This window comes from Sebastes fasciatus, chromosome 1, assembly GCF_043250625.1.
Source record: "Sebastes fasciatus isolate fSebFas1 chromosome 1, fSebFas1.pri, whole genome shotgun sequence".
NCBI classification, from domain to species: Eukaryota; Metazoa; Chordata; class Actinopteri; order Perciformes; family Sebastidae; genus Sebastes; species Sebastes fasciatus.
The window spans coordinates 17,670,222-17,689,266 of record NC_133795.1 but is presented as its reverse complement, the minus strand read 5'-3'; the positions used below and the strand labels follow the sequence as shown (position 1 = coordinate 17,689,266).

At 39.7% G+C, this 19,045-nt stretch overlaps 1 protein-coding gene across 1 annotated transcript in view; it reads right to left on the bottom strand.

Annotated features, from left to right (window-relative positions):
- Positions 1–19,045, bottom strand: part of tex264a (testis expressed 264, ER-phagy receptor a) — an 82,831-nt gene that overhangs the window by 5,978 nt on the left and 57,808 nt on the right. Inside the window, exon 3 of the mRNA XM_074634388.1 lies at positions 6,393–6,564. Coding sequence (XP_074490489.1) covers positions 6,393–6,564 — 172 coding nt within the window. The remainder of the gene's footprint in view (positions 1–6,392; positions 6,565–19,045) is intronic.

Sequence of the window (19,045 nt, the reverse complement as noted above, 5' to 3'; positions counted from 1 at the left end):
CTCTTTGATGCGCCTAGAGTAGATAAAACATGATAAAGTGCCATCTAGGGTGCCCTTCCAGTGAAGAAAATGTGATGAAGTGTCTTCTAGGGTGCCTTTTCAGTGGAGAAAACGTGATGAAGTGTCTTCTAGGATGCCCTTCCAGTGGAGAAAACGCGATGAAGTGCCGTCTAAGGTGCCCTTCTAGTGGAGAAAACGTGATGAAGTGCCTTCTAGGGTGCACTTCCAGTGGAGAAAACGTGATGAAGTGCCATCTAGGGTGCCCTTCCAGTGAAGAAAACGTGATGAAGTGCCATCTAGAGTGCCCTTCCAGTGGAGAAAACATGATGAAGTGTCTTCTAGGGTGCACTTCCAGTGAAGAAAACGTGATGAAGTGCCATCTAGGGTGCCCTTCCAGTGGAGAAAACGTGATGAAGTGTCTTCTAGGATGCCCTTCCAGTGGAGAAAACGTGATGAAGTGTCTTCTAGGATGCCCTTCCAGTGAAGAAAACATGATGAAGTGTCTTCTAGGGTGCACTTCCAGTGAAGAAAACGTGATGAAGTGCCATCTAGAGTGCCCTTCCAGTGGAGAAAACGTGATGAAGTGTCTTCTAGGGTGCACTTCCAGTGAAGAAAACGTGATGAAGTGCCATCTAGAGTGCCCTTCCAGTGGAGAAAACATGATGAAGTGTCTTCTAGGGTGCACTTCCAGTGAAGAAAACGTGATGAAGTGCCATCTAGAGTGCCCTTCCAGTGGAGAAAACGTGATGAAGTGTCTTCTAGGGTGCACTTCCAGTGAAGAAAACAAGATGAAGTGCACTAATGCGTGCCCTTAAATGGAGAAAACCTGATGCAGTGCCATATGGGCTGCCCTACATACTAGAAAACTTTCTGCGTGCTGGTGCTATTTTTCCCGCTCTTCCCCTCAGACAGCCTGAGTCGCCACTGGTTATGTGAATATTAGAAGTTGGGCGCATCAAGATTAATGGTTGGTGGCACTAATTCCAAGTTGGATGGCATTAAATCATCGCAGAAGAAGAAGGCGCAGCGAGATAATGTAATTAAAGGAGAACCAGTCAAACCTCAAACAAACAAAACAATGTGGAAAACATGATGTAACTGGAAGGGCACTCAGAGAACGCAGATCTCCACCATAAGGCCAATCTGCTCCAAAATGTAATGGGTTGTTTCTTGGCCTATGCTTCACCCTTACACCAAGTATTCGGCCAGTAGTTTTTAACCGCTATTTTTCGTCTCAGTGGTCGACGTTGAGGATTCAGTGGACTTTTAAGTCACATGCTTCATGTCATAATTTATTGTTTCCATTGAACTTTATCGCATTTTGCTTTCATTTATACGCCAAAATTTCCGACTTAACCAGCCAGTCAACTTTTTGTGCTATTTCAAATTTCTGGTGCAAAGAAAGATGGATGCAAACGTACTTAATGTCTCTTCTTAGTCAATAGTGTTGCATCATATTTAACATCAAAACCACATCTGATGGTGTGATACCTCCCACAATTATCACACACTTTAATAGAGCGTTATTACCGGATAATGTGTAATTATACTATGATTACAAACAAATAAGTATACATTAAGTAAGAGCTTGAGTACAAAGGTTCTCTATGTGATATTCAGAGCATTAATATAGCATCAAACATCTATTTGAAATGTAAAGATATAGTGTAGTAACTGCGAGCCGCTGTCTCAGCCATCGCCATGTTGAGAGCTGTGTAGAGGCAATAGGTATACTCTGAATTTCATATTGAGCACCTTTAATGGTACTTGGTGAGCTACCAGGGCACCCAAAGCCTACCATATTGTGTAAGGTTGTATCTTAGCTGGGTCTAATAAGTCCCCTGTGGCTTCCTGTGATGAAGAGGCCATTCATCAGTGGTATAAATGGTATAAAAATTAAGCCCACTGGCCCGTTTCACACTGAGGCGGATTTGTGTCCTCAAAAGATTAACAAGCTTCTCGTAGCACAAACAGTGGCTGCTGTGATCACCAGATTATCATAAAATAGTTTTCATTTTGTTTGGGTGTTGACTTGCTCTCAGTGAGCTGTGATGGTAGAAGCAGGACAAACTTTTGAGCACAGGCAGAGTTCATGGTCAAGACGGTCTATATTGTGGACAGTGGAGTTGAGAGATGAAAAGTCGAAGGTGCCGGAGTGGGATTTCCACCGCTGGCTTGTCAGACAAAGCTTAGCTACACTGATTGATCCGTCTCTTTATAAGAATGTTCAGCTGTGTCTGGGAACATAAAAACACACACAGTCTCTGTTTCTGACGGTGGCTACTGAGCCCTGAAACTCCTGTAATACACCAACACATAAGATATACCAGGAACACTGCACACAAACACTGCAGACATTCATACACCCTCACACCTGCCTTCTTGTTGTTGTATAACGCATAATACTTGAGCTGTTGAAAATGCACACCTCAAAAAGAACAACAGTTTCTTCAGTTGAAAAGAAAATCTGATTTAAAGACATTCAACAAAACTTTCCACAGAAACAACCAAGATTAGCTTACATCCCAATTTTTTTTCAAGCGGGTACTGCAAACACAAAATAATATAAAGCACAGCAGTGTAGAGTCTGATAAAAGTAACACTTTGCTATAGAAATTTAGTCCCTCTTGAAACTCCATTTATGTTTCTGCTACCACCAATCACACAATAGCTCCTTCTCAGCTCTCTTGTGAACAATAAAGCGGCCCTGGGCGTCGAGTGTTTCCAAAGGAGCATAAACGCAATCCTTTAAACAGAGCCTAAAGCATTATGTGAAGTGTTTTTGTAGCCAATCATCTACATTGTGATCCCAAAGGCTTGTGTTTATCTAACCCTCCTCATTTGAACTATTACAACTATTTGATTCCATGTGATAAACATGAATTTCACTTTAAGATTTCTGCAGTAAATGTTTTTCAGGTGATTTTTATCAGGATATTGTGGGTCAATAAGGGCCTACTGCACCAAATAGTAGGTTTTATCATCTATCCACATGATTGATCACCGAAAGGAGGTATAAAATAACACGACAGCGACCTCTACCAACCGTAGCAATTATGACAGGAGCAGAAGCAGAAGTCAGGTGCTGTAGTAGCGTGAAACTCAATATGGGGTTGAGGTCGAGGGCGATGGGATGGATTTGCATCCCGTATGAAACCAACAATGTGTAGTTGTCTTTAAGTTCACAAGCGTTAAGTTTCACTTTCACTTCTGATGTGTAGTTATTTTAAGCCGAAACCCAATGCTTTCCCCTAAACCCAGTTAAGTGTATTTGTTGCCTAAACCTAAAGAAGCCTTTTTGTTTGTGTTCAAAACGTAACCATTCATTCAGTTTTACAACGTGTTTCTTTTAAGTTTCACTTTCACTTTTACAACGTACAGTAGTAGGCGTATATAGTAGGTCCCTATGACCAACATCTATGGTGCTTATAGCGACTGATAACGCCTAGTTAAAGGCCCGATAACAGTTGAATCGAGTGGCTTACTGTAGTTCCACCTTTAGCTACCACACCCAACTCCCTGCAAGGGGCTCTGAGACGCTCCCAGGAAGTTATACTGTATACAGTAAACTATCCAAACTATCTGAGTGCTGAACAAAGAGACAACCTATGCAAGTAAAAATGAGGATTTTCTCTATTATAATCCTATTTCATTTCATTAATATGTCTTTATTTGTTTACTGGATTGTTTTGTATTGCATTTATATTAGATTGTTTAGTAAGGTCTGAGGATGTGCCCTGTTGACAAGATTATGGATGCATTAAAATATGTGAAAAATCATAACTTAATTTACTTTGTTCATATTTTTTTTGTTTAATGCTAATGATGTGATTTGTAATTAGGGGTGTAAATCACAATGTTCATCACAATACAATATTACATTGATTCTCTGAATAACAATACGATATTTGTTGATATCACAAAGTCTGCCATAATATGGTATGATTTCTATTTGATTCAATTCAGGGGCCTGTGATCGATATGAGACAATATCATAAGTCAATTTACAACATCAGTTAAATTTATATCAACTCACAAACTAAAATATGATTTTCGAATTGTATTACTGAGCTCTTCCAGACATTTAAATGAAAAACAATCTATTTGTTTTTATTATAAAGAATAAAAATAAAATGTGAATTTCAAAATAAGGGAGTGTCTTAAAGATGATGATCGATATTTTCCCTTTGTATCGATGATATTGGATCGTTGATCATTGAATCAATATATCGATGTATCGTTACATCCCTAGTTGTCATATTTTCTTTTTTTCATACAAGAAACCACTAACAAACACCACCGTCCCTGCAGGTGTTTGACTAACCATTGGTAACACTTGGATTATGCTGCATGAGCTGTTAATGCCCACATCGTACCCTTTCTGGAGCTCTATAACCTTCACTTCACTGTGTTTTCCAGCATAATCTAGCCAATAAACATGAATAAATGTAGTCTCTCATAATATTCTGCTGCAGCTTCATCAAATTTATCAGCTCATCTGATCAACAACTTCCATGTTTGCTTGAAGCTCCACTTTGATTAAAAGCTTGTGACAATCAACAAAATGTGTCCGACAAAAGCTGTGTATTTATCTAAACTGCCAAATTAAAAGTTATAGTTTAAAACAATTTCAAATTATATGGAGAAAACTGCTTCACTATATTTTCAGAACAAGATTCTGAAGGGAAAATGATGGGTTGGTTAATAAGTAATAAGACAAAACATCAGTGTTGGACACAATGATGTGTGTGTGTGTGTGTGTGTGTGTGTGTGTGTGTGTGTGTGTGTGTGTGTGTGTGTGTGTGTGTGTGTGTGTGTACTGGGGAAGAAAGACCACCATAATTAAGGGATTATAAAACATGCAAGATCAACTTAATTTTATCTGAATTACCGTAGTGAAATGTTTTCTAGCACTTTAGTTCGTTCTTATTAACTTTCTCATTTGTTAGAAAAGCAAGCCATAATCAGAACTTTGTCTCGGTCTGGTGATGCTGAGAAACTAATCTAAAGTTGTGAATAGCCTTGACTCTCACAAAGTCAGTGGCACCACAGCTGACATTTGTGCTGTCTCTGTCTGAAGAAAGGCCTTTGCCCGTCTCAGGCATCACCACCCTGCTTCAATGGCGACCCCAATCTAAACACGACAAAGACCCCTGAACATGGAGAGATCATGTAAGACCTTCTTCTTGATACATCTTCCACGTTGAAGCTGTGTTTACGAGGGATGATCTAAGCTCAAGGCTGACAGGAGCCGATGTAAATCAGCCCACCTCCACCCACTCTGTCCCATCGAACCAACACCATTTTCTTTCTCCAGTGATTTGTACAATGACAAAGTCAATACTTGCCATGGGTCCCGACTAAAGGTCCAGCAAGTTTAAAAGAGTAATAGCAGCAGAGAGGACATTGCGCTTGAAGACACATAGTTGCAGTGACAGAACAATTACAGCGTCTCATATATTACATGTCCTCAGTGATCAAGGGCAGGAGGGGAGTCAGTGCGCTGTCTGACAAATAAAAATTGCCACGTTTCCTCTTGGTTTGCTTCTAACTGACACAAGCTATTGTGTCAATAGAGCAGAAACCTGTGCTTCTATCAACACGCTTCAATAGATTGTAATTACATGACAAAACAAAGAACACAGAAAACAATCGTCATGTGATAAGTCTTTTTACTTTTTAAAACTTTTGTTTTCAGTGAAACAAACAGACATGTCTTTTAGTATCTGGAATTATGTTGTTAGGAAGAGCTTTTTGGTTCAATAGTAAAATCAGTGTTTGGCTGAAGTGGGCGTTGTCACGGTGACGTCACCCATTGGTTTGTGGACTGCTGTTTTGAAGCCTTGAGTTTGGCGTTTTGGTCGTCACCATCTTGTTTTTTTGCAACCAGAAGTGACACGAGGAGGGTGGAGCTACGTACAACCGAACGCTGAATAAGACATTTTTAGGCGACCAAAATGTTACAGTTAACTTTCATGAACTGAAAACACACTGTGAAGTTAAAGTTCCCAGACCAACTCCCAGACCGGACAACGCTGTGGTAGCAACCTGTCAATCACAAGGTAGCCACGCCCTAAAGCATACCCTGCTTTATGGTCTATTTAACTCTAAATGGGACCATAATTTACTAAATGAACATCATGCTGTATTGAAGAAGACTTGAAACTAGCGATTGAGACCATAAAATCATGTTTACAATGTTTACTGAGGTAATAAATAGAGTTAGGAAGTAGGGTCATTTTCTCATAGACTTCTATACAACCAGACTTGTTTTTGCAACCAGAGGAGTCGCCCCCTGCTGGCTAATAGTTTAAGGCATTTCCGCATTGGCTTCACTTCTCAGACCCCAGAGGTTGTCGCTTGGTTGGAATGAACAAAACACTCAACATTACCTGTAATGTCAGTTCCTCTGTCCTCATCTGAGTCCTCTTCTTTAACATCTGTTTTAACCTCTTCCTTCATCTCTGGAACAAAGAAGTCTGTCTGGCGAGACAGTGGAACCATATAGTTGATGACATCTGTGCTACAGATCTCAATAGTCGGGAATGCACACAGCTTTCTCTCCTGAAGAGGAAAAAGAGACAAAGTGGACAGTTACATGTATGACATGAGGCATTGTTACACATTTTGTACCCTATATTAGTGCACAAACAACCTGGAGGGAAATGAAGCCTGAAAATCAGCTGAAGTTTGCACAAACACATCTTCGCAAACTTTTAAAGGCCTCTTTAATTAAGAAGGTGTTAACCTTTTAATAATTACATCGTGCTGGGATTGGAAAGAAAAAGCATGCAAGTTATTATAAACTAGCGTTTAGATCAGATCAGACTGAACATTTAAGTAGAAATCTTTGCAGTGTGTTTATGAAAGCTGCTGCCATTCTGCTCGATCAACTGCTTCATACTAACACACAAGATTTGGCTTGTGAAACTATGGACATAATTGGTTAGATGATTACCTCAAACGAGCAGAAAATATCAGAGATATGTAAAATGTCTTCACTTTGCTGACCCGACACTATGTCTTCCGCACATTAATATGAATATGCCCACCCATGTGAGTCCATTAAAGTTGCATTAGCATCTACATCTCTTGTATGTGTCTACACTTGCACCCTCCTGTGGTGTGTGTAGAAAGTGGAGAGTTTATAAATATTATACCATATTTTCTCTAAAGAGGACATTAGGCTTGCATAATTTTGCTTTATGCTTTTATATAGTCCTCAAGGGGATTACAGAGATGTGAGCTCTTCAATAGGCCGTCAGAGTGCAGCAGGAGTAGCCTGCCTGTGAGCTGCACAGGCCGGTCTCAGATATGATCGGTCGCAAAGTGACACATGAATGTTTTAGCATGAGATACCATGCAGGAATGCATGACCAAAGTGGCTTGGCACTAGATTAGCGCAAGTATAAGTCCCGCAAAATCTAATTGATACACAGTTTTGTTTTGTTTTTTTAACATTTTATGGCCACGTCGCCAATTCACAACAAAACTTAATAAAAGAAAGGTTAAAACGTTACATCTCCTGTGGATAAAAAATTGTATTTAGATTTCCTTTCATTACTGCTGGTCCTCTTCTATCCAAACTCTTCAACATATCATACTGTATGGAGAGCACTCCTTTCCTCTTTTCTATCACATTTATAAGATCTGAACATCAACAAATCTACTAAAACTGTAGAAAACCTATTCAGATCCTGTACTTAAGAAAAAGAAGCAACATCACAAAATAAAAATACTCCATTACAAGTAATGAATCCAAACATAAACATGAATCCAGTATTCAAAACTGTACCTACATAACTACATAATACATCGACGAAATGCACCTAAAGTAAAAAAAAAGAACTACACTGTGCAGAAAAAATGGCCTCAAGAATGTTATTATAATATATTAAATTATTTGATCATTATCACTGATGCATTAAACCACTTAATAGTATTTATTTATACTTATATTTATTTATTTAACAGCAACAGTTAAATTCTGCTTAGCAGAATTTAACTGTTGCTGTTGGTCAAGGTTGAGCTCATTTTATCTTCTTTAAATACTATTAAGTGGTTTAATCAGTAAAAATAACTTCATGAGCGTGTTGAAAGTTGCAACGTTATAACGTTACAGTACGTATTAGCTTGGTGGTTGCCATGAGCCAATAGTCTTAGTAGCACGTCGCAGTAAGCTAGATCGATATTGAAATATCAATAAATTAGGTCTCTACTGTTCTCTGACGTATCATCTGATGTTTCCCCAGAAGTTAGAGCAACTAGAGGGGGTAAAGGGGATGTGACGCCATTGACAGGCGACCACATGGAAGTTACCTTGAATAAAATTGCTGATTTCTCTGGGTTTGAACGTTGTTGGAAACATTTAGAATAATGTACAATACAATAAGTACATACCACTCAACAAAATAAAGCATAGGTCTAATCGTTTTCAGACATTTTTATGCAGAAATGTTACATATTATACCTAAAGTACGTGAGTAAATGTACTAAGTTAACTGATTAGCTGGAGATTTTATTCTACAAACTTGTTTTGGAGCACAACAAATATAATATCCTTTACTATATCTACAGTACATCCTCTACTTTACAAGAAAGGCTTCAAGCTCAGTTCTCCATTTGAACCTCTTGGGCCTAAAGTGACCAATTAGAAAATCTAAAGTGCCTTCCTTTTGAGAAGCAGTTTCTCCAAATCTCCAGACAGATACTGTACTTCCTCTAATACCATTTTCTAAAAAAGAACCTGAAGGTTTCATTTCTATAAAGTTGCTACTGGTGGATACATTTCTTATCGTTAAATAGTACTTTTGTGCTCCACTTCTCTTTGTTTGAGATCTCTTGTGTTGTTTTTTCCACAACAACATGTTAACAGATAGATCACATCCTACTAGGCAATATAACTCCCTTTATTGGAGTTTTTATGCTCACGCTGGTCTGCCCCTCGCTGCGTGAACGTCATCAGAAGTTCATAAATGCCTCGTCTCTAAATTGAAGTGAATGTACAGACTTGCAATGTTGCCATGGTTGTGCGACAAATACGGCTATTCTAGGCTATTCCGAGAGGGCAGAAAACGTGTTGGATGGTCTCACACCAGTCAGTCACCTGGCTCATTTTCCTCTGGGTCAGAGTGATCTAGGCTGATTGATTGGTTTTAATTTAATCCTCTGCAAAATAAGACTGTAGGAGCTGGAATGAATCACCTGGCTGCTACACACGGGGGCTCTAGCCCCGGAGCTGCCTATGCAAATGAGAACCCATCTCCTTGAACCTGCTCCGATAATGAGCAGGGAAATCTAGACAAAGACAGTTCACTAGACACACACACACACACACACACACACACACACACATACACACATACATGAACACACACATCTCCAAGGGATACTGTCACAGATGAGAGGAATAAAACAGCGTGTGAGAAAGATGTGTACCAATATATGTGTGCATTACTGACAGCAACATTTACCTTGTTAAAACAGTAACTTGTTCATGATTATCATATTCTCTCGGATAACCCTGGTGCCAGCAGGGAGTGCAGGTTTCCCACCAGAGACGACATGAGGTGATTTTACTGATTAACATCACCATCGACCAGGGAGGAGGAACTCGTCATAAAATCACCTCCTATTATATTTGGTAGAAATGAAACCCTGAATATTCTCAGCACTCCATGACAGATATAAATCTGTTTTATATGTATGGTGAGACCACACTTTGCTGCATGTGTGGATTCTTGCCCTCAGCGCAGGAAATGACAAATTATTTCTCCCAACTCAAAATATTTTGTTGTAGCCGTAGGTAACTGGTGCTACTTTGACATTACTGTGGCGTGTGGAGCTGTAAGCAGGCCTTCCAGTGAAAACATGTTGGATGACTGGATAATGCATCACCCAACTTTCAGTAATTTGGTTTACAATATTTTCTGTGAAATAGAATTTCAGGGTTAATTAGACTTGATCAACTTTAATAATTTTTTGATAAAATGTGGTCCTGTTCTGATCCTGTGATCAGCCGGCCAAGTTTAGGCCACATTACAGTTTACATTCCTTTCAAGAACTATAATATAATGCTTAGTTAAAGGTAGAGTGTGTTGGATCTGGCGCCATCTAGTGGTGTGGTTGCAGATTGCAACCAACTGAGTACCCCTCCGCTCACTCCTCCCTTTCCAAGACTGCGGTAACGTGAGCCGGCAAGTGCAAAACTGTGGTAAGGCCATTTGCCTCGCTCAGATGCCATCCATACCATAATATCACTACTTTAGGAGCAACAGAAGTTAGACGGCGGCTGGCGGTACCACGGTTTTGCACTCTGCGGCTGCAGTTTCACAAGCGTGTCGGAGAACTACGGCGGACTTCAGGTGACGTAAAAACGTGAAAGGCTCTCTCTAGAGCCAGTGTTTGGTTTGTCCGTTCTGGGCTGCTGTAGAAACATGGTGGACTGAAGAAGACCCGCTCCCTATGTAGATGTGAAGGGCTCAATCTAAGCTAACGAAAACACGTTTCTTAGTTTCAGGTGATTATACACTAATAAAAACATTGTTATGAATATTATATTCCATTTCTGCTAATAGATCCCCGAAATGTTTCACATTGTTCCTTTAAGAAAAAATGTGTATGTCTTTAGTACTGCGCTTTTGTGATTCTATTATTTCTCAGTGGTGTACTTGTTGCTATGCTTAGCACGTATTAGTATATTGATTGATGTATCAGTGTAGGTCTTTTCTCTCAAAAAAAGCTATGATTTTTGCATCACTTTGAATAAATATGTTTGATGTGTATCATCTCAGAGACCTGTGCAGGAACACATCTATGCTAATATCTCCTGCCAGCCCGAGAGCTGACAAGAACTGTTGAGGTATTTTGCAATATCAAGTAGAGTTTTTAAAATCTCGTTCTCACCTTCCAACCAAACTGTCTCCAAACTGAGGTGTTTATTAAAAGGTGTCCCTCCCTGCAGGTATTTTCCAACGTTTAATCTGTGATTATAATATTCATTTCAGTTCCACTTTCTTTTGAGTGTTGCCCTTTGATGTATTTCAAAGAACTCTGAGAACATGTGAATATTAGGTTCTTCCTCATCACATTGTTGACATGATGAATCGCTTCAAAATAGATGGTCATTTATACACATTTGACCGAATTCCATACGTGTTTGGAAACAGTGTCACTGTTGCAAACATTTACACAAACCCTACACATATAAACCAAAATGGCATATAACCGCTTCAAATACAACTTGAATTAAAATTTGCCTCCTTTCTGTATCAGCCAATATGTATTAGAAATTACAGACAGAAATAAATATTGAAGAAGGGACATTATAATAATTTTCTTTCTTTTGAAGTACATTTTTATCAATTTATTTGCTGCATTAATTTTTCTCCAAATAATATAATTTGAGAAAGGGCATTCATTAAATTTGTACACAGGCACAAATCATATAATCAGATATTAATTTGAATATTTAATAAATGTTATAGTCTTTAAAGGCAACAATAAATTGATTTATTATAATTTACCTCTGAAAAAATTTATATTTATTGAAGTTGCACACACCATAGGTGATGATTCCTTCACACCAAGTCGGATCCTTGGCATCCTTATATACTGTATATATTCTATATATATTTTTGAAATTAACATTCATTAAATCCTGCCCCCGCAAAATTTCTGTCCAATTATAGCTTAGCAACTGTAACATCTGTTAGCATGCCCGCTTAACTAGCTAACTACGTAACCTAGCATTATTACCAAAGGCAAGGGACATTATCATCACTAACTATATTTTATATATACTTTGCGGGGTTACAGGTTACTTTAGAAAAATACCTGTTCAGAACTGGAACATCCACCCTGACCTTCGTCATTTCAGCCAACAATGAGGCGTCTGCTTCTGTTTACTCTATGTAAAATTGAAGACCCATTTCTTTTCAAAAACTACTGCAAATTTCAAGTGGTAAATATTCCACCACTAATATTGTTAACTGCATATATGCAGCCAGAGCAGGTAGTTTGACAGGCGTAGCAACAGTGACCGTGAGGGGCGGGGCTTAGTGCAGTATCATTTCAGAAGAAATGATGAACAGAGACAAAATGTGTTATTACTAGTTATGTTTTTAATCTCCGATTTGGAGGTTTTCCGGGCACGGCCAACTGGTAAGAGGCTCCGGGTATAGACCCAGAACACGCTGGAGAGATTGTATATCTCATCTGGCCTGGGAACACCTCTGGGTAGAGCTGGAAAACGTTGCTGGGGAGAGGAATGTAAACGGAAGAAAATGGATGGATTGATGTTTGCAATCTCAGTTACTATCATACGTTACTCTAAACTACCATAAACAGGACATGAAATAAACTCTTCCTTATTACCTGTAATACACATCAGTCTGAAATCTATTTATTTTATTATTCTATATTTTAAAAACACTACTAACATCTATTATTAAACAATGATAATCAGATCACAGCAGTTCTCATCTTTGGAAGGCACATTTCACTGACTAGTAATCCATATTTCCTCTCACCAGGGAAATGAATAAAGAAATAGCAGATAGATTAACTGTCCCGTCATAATTGAAACTCGCTCCTGGCTTGAATGTTTTAATTATACGACAAGCAAAGATGTTCTATTTCCTCCCTGTGCCCTTTTCAAGCCTCAGCCTCCATGTCTGCTGTCTGACTGGGTGCCATCTATTTCCCTATAGCCCATCATGGAGTCAACATGCATCCACTTAACCTGCGTCTATGGCCGGGAGCTGCCGGGTTTTAAATGTGTTGCAGGATACGGAGGCAGACGAGTGTAAAAACAGGTCAGTCGTTCCTCCCGGCCGCCTCAGAGCAGACTCAGTCACACTTATTCTCTCATCACTGATCCATCATTCTGGACAAAGAACCAGCAAGTGAACAAGCAGTTGGTATCAGCACCATTAAACCAATATATTCCACAGACCATTACCTGCACCTAACCTTATAGTGGTTCTACAAAATGGGTCACTTTCCTCTTCTCTCTATCTTATGCAGCCTCGCTTTTAATAATTAATGACCTTGTAGCACTGAAGTGTTTTCTCTATTAAACATGTTACATTGGTGATTGATGGAGAATACGTGATCCTATTATTATACAAAATATCCTTCATTTTATTCCCTCATGCCGATCACACTGCCTTTTATTTGAAGAGACTGTTCCCAAACGTACGGTGTTACACCTTCAAAAAACAGAACATTACGTTGAATATGTTTGAATTATGTATAATCAAAGCACTAAAGGTATAACGGTTTTAATTTCAACCCCAAACCACTCCACCTGATTTCACTTCTGTAGCCGCTCAGGGTGGGAAAGCATCATAATTAGAGAAATCAGAGTTTAGTTTGTGAGCTTTTTTATACACTGCTTTTACCTAGATATATTTTGTTGTACGATGGCTGGTTGTATTAAGCCATTTTGCACATTAAGGAGCATTTACAGCATCAATCTGAGGAAATACCTTGATTTTTTTTCAAGGATTTAATTTGTTCTGTTGTTCTGAAACCTGCTCTTAAAGGAACAGTGTAACAATTATTGGCAGAAATGGATTATAATATTAATAAGTATGTTTTTTTTTAGCATATAATCACCTGAAAATACAAATCGTTGTGTTTTGTTACCGTAGAATGAGCTGTTTATATCTGCATACGCCCTACAACAAATGGCTCTAGAGAAGACCATTTGCATTTTCGTGTCGGCCGCAGTTCTTCTACATGCTTGGCACACGGGAGAGGCTTCAGTTGGTTGCAATCTGCGACCTCACCGCTAGATGGTGCCAAATCCCACACACTGCTCCTTTAAGTGTGTCAGCCATAAGTAAGTTTCTGAAATTGATATAACTACCTAAAAAGTAGGGTGACATGTCACATACTGTATAGAGGACAGGAAACATCAAATGTAAGAAGAAATTATTACATATTATACTATTTGCTGACTTTATTCTAACATAATACCACTCCTGAAAAACTTTGGTCAGGAAAATATAAATGACTTAGCTTGTGTAATGTAAAGCAGCTTCGTACGAGACCTGCGAAGACCTCAGAAGAAATTTCCTTGACTTGGGTTGATTATGATATCTACTATCATGCCTGATTAAAAAACAAATAATCTGTAATGTCTGGACTCATCCTAGAAGGATTTGAATTGAATTTCAATCTATTGAAACAGTGACGTATTTACAATGAGAAAGAGGTTTGAACTTAATCAAGCAAGTAAATGTGCAGGAGAGACATAACCAGCTGTGAGACCTTCATATTACGGATCGAAGAACACAGGTTAAAGCATCCGTTCTGCTGAAATGCCCTTGACCATGGCACTGAATATCTTACACCCCCCGGGGTACGACTTTGTAGTTGACCTTTTACCTTCACTGGAAGATACAAGCCGTGATTTCCCACAAAATCAATAAAAGCATCACCTTTTTTTACTATTATTGCTCACCAAGCCGCCTCACAGGAATAGTATACTTGTAATTATAACGATCAAAATGAGCTGCATCATCTTCCAAGTCTCAGGTGACAGAAACCAAACAGCAAATGCAACCAAATGAAATCAGACTACTGTACTTTAGAGAAAGATGAAAAAAACAAACTCATTGTTATATATGAACATGTTTAACTCGTTTAGTAGACCTAATAGGATTTTCTGTCCACGAAAGCAAACTATTTTAGGGAAGATATTAGTGTTGCTAACGGCACTTTGTTTAGTTGGGAAGTTCATTAAATGGTGATGTAACTGAACATTGAGTTAATCAGGAATGATTAGGATGATTGTCTGGGAAAAGGAGTATGTGTTTGTGTGTGTATATACAGTATGCGTGTGTGTGTGTGTGTGTGTGTGTGTGTGTTGAGGGACGCAGAAACAGACAGATATAGGGGAGGGTCTCATGGGGCTTTATAGTGTCTTTGACCTCTCTGGCAGCTGCTCCAATAGAAATACCAATGAGAGGAAAGTAAACATGGATAACAACACCCCTGGAGGTTGATTTACTGCATCGCTTAACTAACCCTGAAATATAAACGTGACCACGGAGCAACTGAGCCATAAGCACAGCAGAAGAGCTCAATACTGACACCTTTATATAGTATTTCAGCCTTTCATATATGAAATGTATTCTGTCCTCTCCGGTCCGATGAACAACACCGACACAAATTTCCCCGATGTGGCTTGAAAGATGCAACATTAAGCAGCCGTTTTCAAAAGATCTGTGCATTAGCTTCGTTCTTCTTTTCATGTCTCATCTCTCTACTCTGTTTGTTTTTTCAGCTCAGTGGCTCTTCTGGCTGATGGCCAGAAAAAAAAAGCATCAGGAGAGGATAGGGAATCTCACTCTCAAGAGGCCAGCAGTCGAGGAGCAAAACGCAGCAAATATCAAGAGGTTTGACTGCAGATCGACCCTGACAAAGGGGACATTTTTACCTCGCTCTGTTCTGTGTTTTCAGAGATGCACTATATTGTTTGTCTGAGGCATGGATAAAACTTAAACAGTGTGTGCTGACGGGTGGATGTGCTACTGGCAACATACCCTGGATCCTTCTTCCTGAGTCCATTGTGGTAGTCAGTTTATTTTTGTTCTTAATCCTGAGGGTTCCTTAGGCAAATATAGATGTAAAGAAGCATCACTTTGATAATATTTCCTGCAACAACCATAACGGAATTTAATTAGAGAACATTTTCTGTGATCTATTAATGGTACACATCAGATTTTGGTGTCATTCTCTCAAAACGGAAGAGCGTTTTTTGTTTACACACTACAATTTGTGCACGATTGTTCAATCCATAACAAAAGGAAAAGAAAGAATTTCACCCTCAGATACTCTGTTAAATGAAAGACTAACGCTCATTTGTTTCAACTAGAAACGCACCACTGTGCCATTACTTTCACTCCTGTTAGGTTCATTACTTTCTCCACCAACGCATAAAATTCAGCTGGACACCGGAGCTCCTGTGGAGTTGTCTAGGAGACGTTAGAAGGTATTCTAGGAAATTCAGAAAATCACTAACTTAAATAGAAGTAGGCAAAGCAGGGGGAAGAAACATGTAGGCAACAAAAAGGCAAAATTACAACACTTCATCACAACCCCTGGGATTCAGTGGACATCAACAATGGAGGATTTATATGAGAGAATAAAATCTAAGGCTGCATTTTAATTCAAAGACAAGGTGGCAGGAAGGGATGGTGGTTAGAGGTCCTGTTACATATCCAAAAGGTCACATAACTAATCCTCACAATGTCCATCTATAGTCATGTCCAATCAGTGCCCATGAGAAAGCCAGAGAACCACTACTACCTCTTTAATTGTACTGATAGCCAGCCTGAAAAAGAGCAACAACTGGAGAAAATGCACACAAATTCTTTCCTTACTTTGCACTAAAGCGTATCCTTCCATCTATCTCACTGTTGTTACTGCCTAAAGCAAAGTCCTCTTCATCTATGCCGAGGTCAAAGGCAGTGGGCAACTCCGGGGCCTGAAAAGTGAAGGTATAATGCAGAAGTGCCTTAAAATTGCATTCTTTCTAATAGCCAGCAGGAGGCGACTCCTCTGGTTGCAAAAAGAAGTCTGATTGTATAGAAGTCTATGAGAAAATGAGCTAAAAATAAATCTCACTTGATTTATTACCTCAGTAAACATTGTAAACATGAGTTTATGGTCTCAATTGCTAGTTTCAAGTCTTCTTCAATACAGCATGATGTTCATTTAGTAAATTATGGTCCCATTCAGAGGGAACATAAAAAACTGAAAAATAAGAAAAGTGCAATTCCAGCCCGTTTGTTGTGCTTCCACAAGGCCACTTCCTACTTCCACTACACCCAAGTCCATTGGAGTCCTGGTCTGTAATAGTAAATGTTGGCTAACCTGATGCTACGTAGCGAAAAGGTAACCAATGAGCCACTGCGACAATTTGATTGAAAGCAACTTGTTCATGCTGCGTCCACACTGTTCAATGTCATTCCTAATGCAGGAAAGCATCACTTGAAGAAGTAGATGATGAGGTAGCTTGAGAGAGAATAGGCACACCCAAAAATGTAATTACAACTCAGCAACACAAGTTGATAATACCTAAAAGACCATCCAAGGGTGGATTTCTCCTTTAGATGTCCCTGACTATCATTTGAAGAAACTACTGATGACGGATAAAAGGTGTTGTCTTGCCAGCAGAAAGAATCAGTGGCAGCACACCTCCCCCTCAGGGGAGAGACGTGAGATATGGCTGAGGAGCGGCGGTGAATAATGAAAGGAAGACAGAACGTTCATTCAGCCAGCTGTATTCACAGTCACAGCCTCCAACTAGTATGGACCCTACGGAAAGATGGAAAGAGACCCTGGCCCCTAGCTATGGGTGTAAGCCATTTCCGAACACTCACACTAACACACGGACACACTCACACTAACACACACATCTATTTAAAAGGTGGATGATTTCTCACTCTGGTCCCGAGGCACACAGAAAGGAAAATTAATACAAAAGCTGGACGACTCTTGGTGACAATTGGTGACAGTCCCCCGAGTTCTCCCTCTCCCCTGGTCTATTTACTCCCACTGCACTATTACAGCCACATCGTCCAGCCTCCTCACACCCACCATAACCTCCTCTTCCCCTTCCTATCTGTGGAAAGAGACAAAAACTCTACTTCACACCTCAGTAGAGGTGTCCAATTCAGACTGTCCCTTATGGTCACACACTTCCCCGGAACAGTGTATTTTCATTCTGCCTGCAGTGGGGCTATTTTCTGCATCCGTCTCAGCAAGCCCAGGCCTCCTCCGTCTTGCTCTCATGCCCTGGTGGAAGTGTGCAAAGGTGGCTGTGGGTGGTGGTAGCCGAGATCTGAGGACTGAAAATGGCATTGCTATAAAGGCTGTGGAGCTGGAGGTGCGGAGGCCAGGGCGGTGGGTTTGTTGCAACCTTTCCGTGCACCCGTGCAATCGATAAACAGAAACACTTGATGAGCTTCAAGTATAGTGACTCTGTCAGCAGCTGCTGTGGTCTCCAGAGGTCTTCCACAATCGATCTGGGGAGAGGCGCACACATATACACTTCCATTCCCTTTTTCAGGACCTGGGAGCCTTTAAAAAAATATAACTAAATTAACAGTAAAACCACAAAATATTTATGTGGACGTAGTCACTGTGACGGATCCATTGCATTGTGGGCTGCAGTTTTGAAGCGTCGAGTTTGGCGTTTTGTTCTTTTACAACCAGAAGTGACACGAGAGGGTGGGGTTAAGTACAATCGACCGCTGAATAAGATGTTTTAGGCAATCAAAATGTCACAATTAACTTTTATGAACTGAAATCACACTGTGAAAGGGTGACCTGTCAATCACAAGGTATCCACGCTCTCAAGCAAACCCTGCTTTATGGTCTATTTGACTCTAAATGGGACCATAATTTACTAAATGAACATCATGCTGTATTGAAGAAATACTTGAAACTAGCAATTAAGACCATAAACTCATGTTTACAATGTTTACTGAGGTAATAAATCAAGTAGAGAAGTACGGTCATTTTCTCATAGACTTCTATACAATCAGACTTCTTTTTGCAACCAGAGGAGTCGCCCCCTGCTGGCTGGTAGAAAGAATGCAAGTTTAAGACACTTCTGCATTGGCTTCACTTCTCAGAACTCAGAGGATGCCCTCTGGTTTAGTGCTGATTAGCAAATGTTAGCATGCTAACACGCTATAAGATGGTGAACATGTTAAACCTGCTAAACATCAGCATGTATTCATTGAGAACATGTTACGGATCATGTACAGCGAGCCGGTCATTGAGAGGGTGAAGCGGAGGGGTCTTTCATCGCCCTGAAGGGGTTTATTTCACAATAATGACCCACTAGCTGTACATTATCCCGCTTATTACACGGCTACTTACTTAAGAAATCAAAATTTGACACATAAATGGTCCTCCAGAATCCGAGATCAGAACTGCGTCCATAGCAACGGTCTGCTATAAAGAAATAAAAGACAGCAGAACGCCGCGATTGACCAATCAGAATCGAGTATTCAACAAAGCC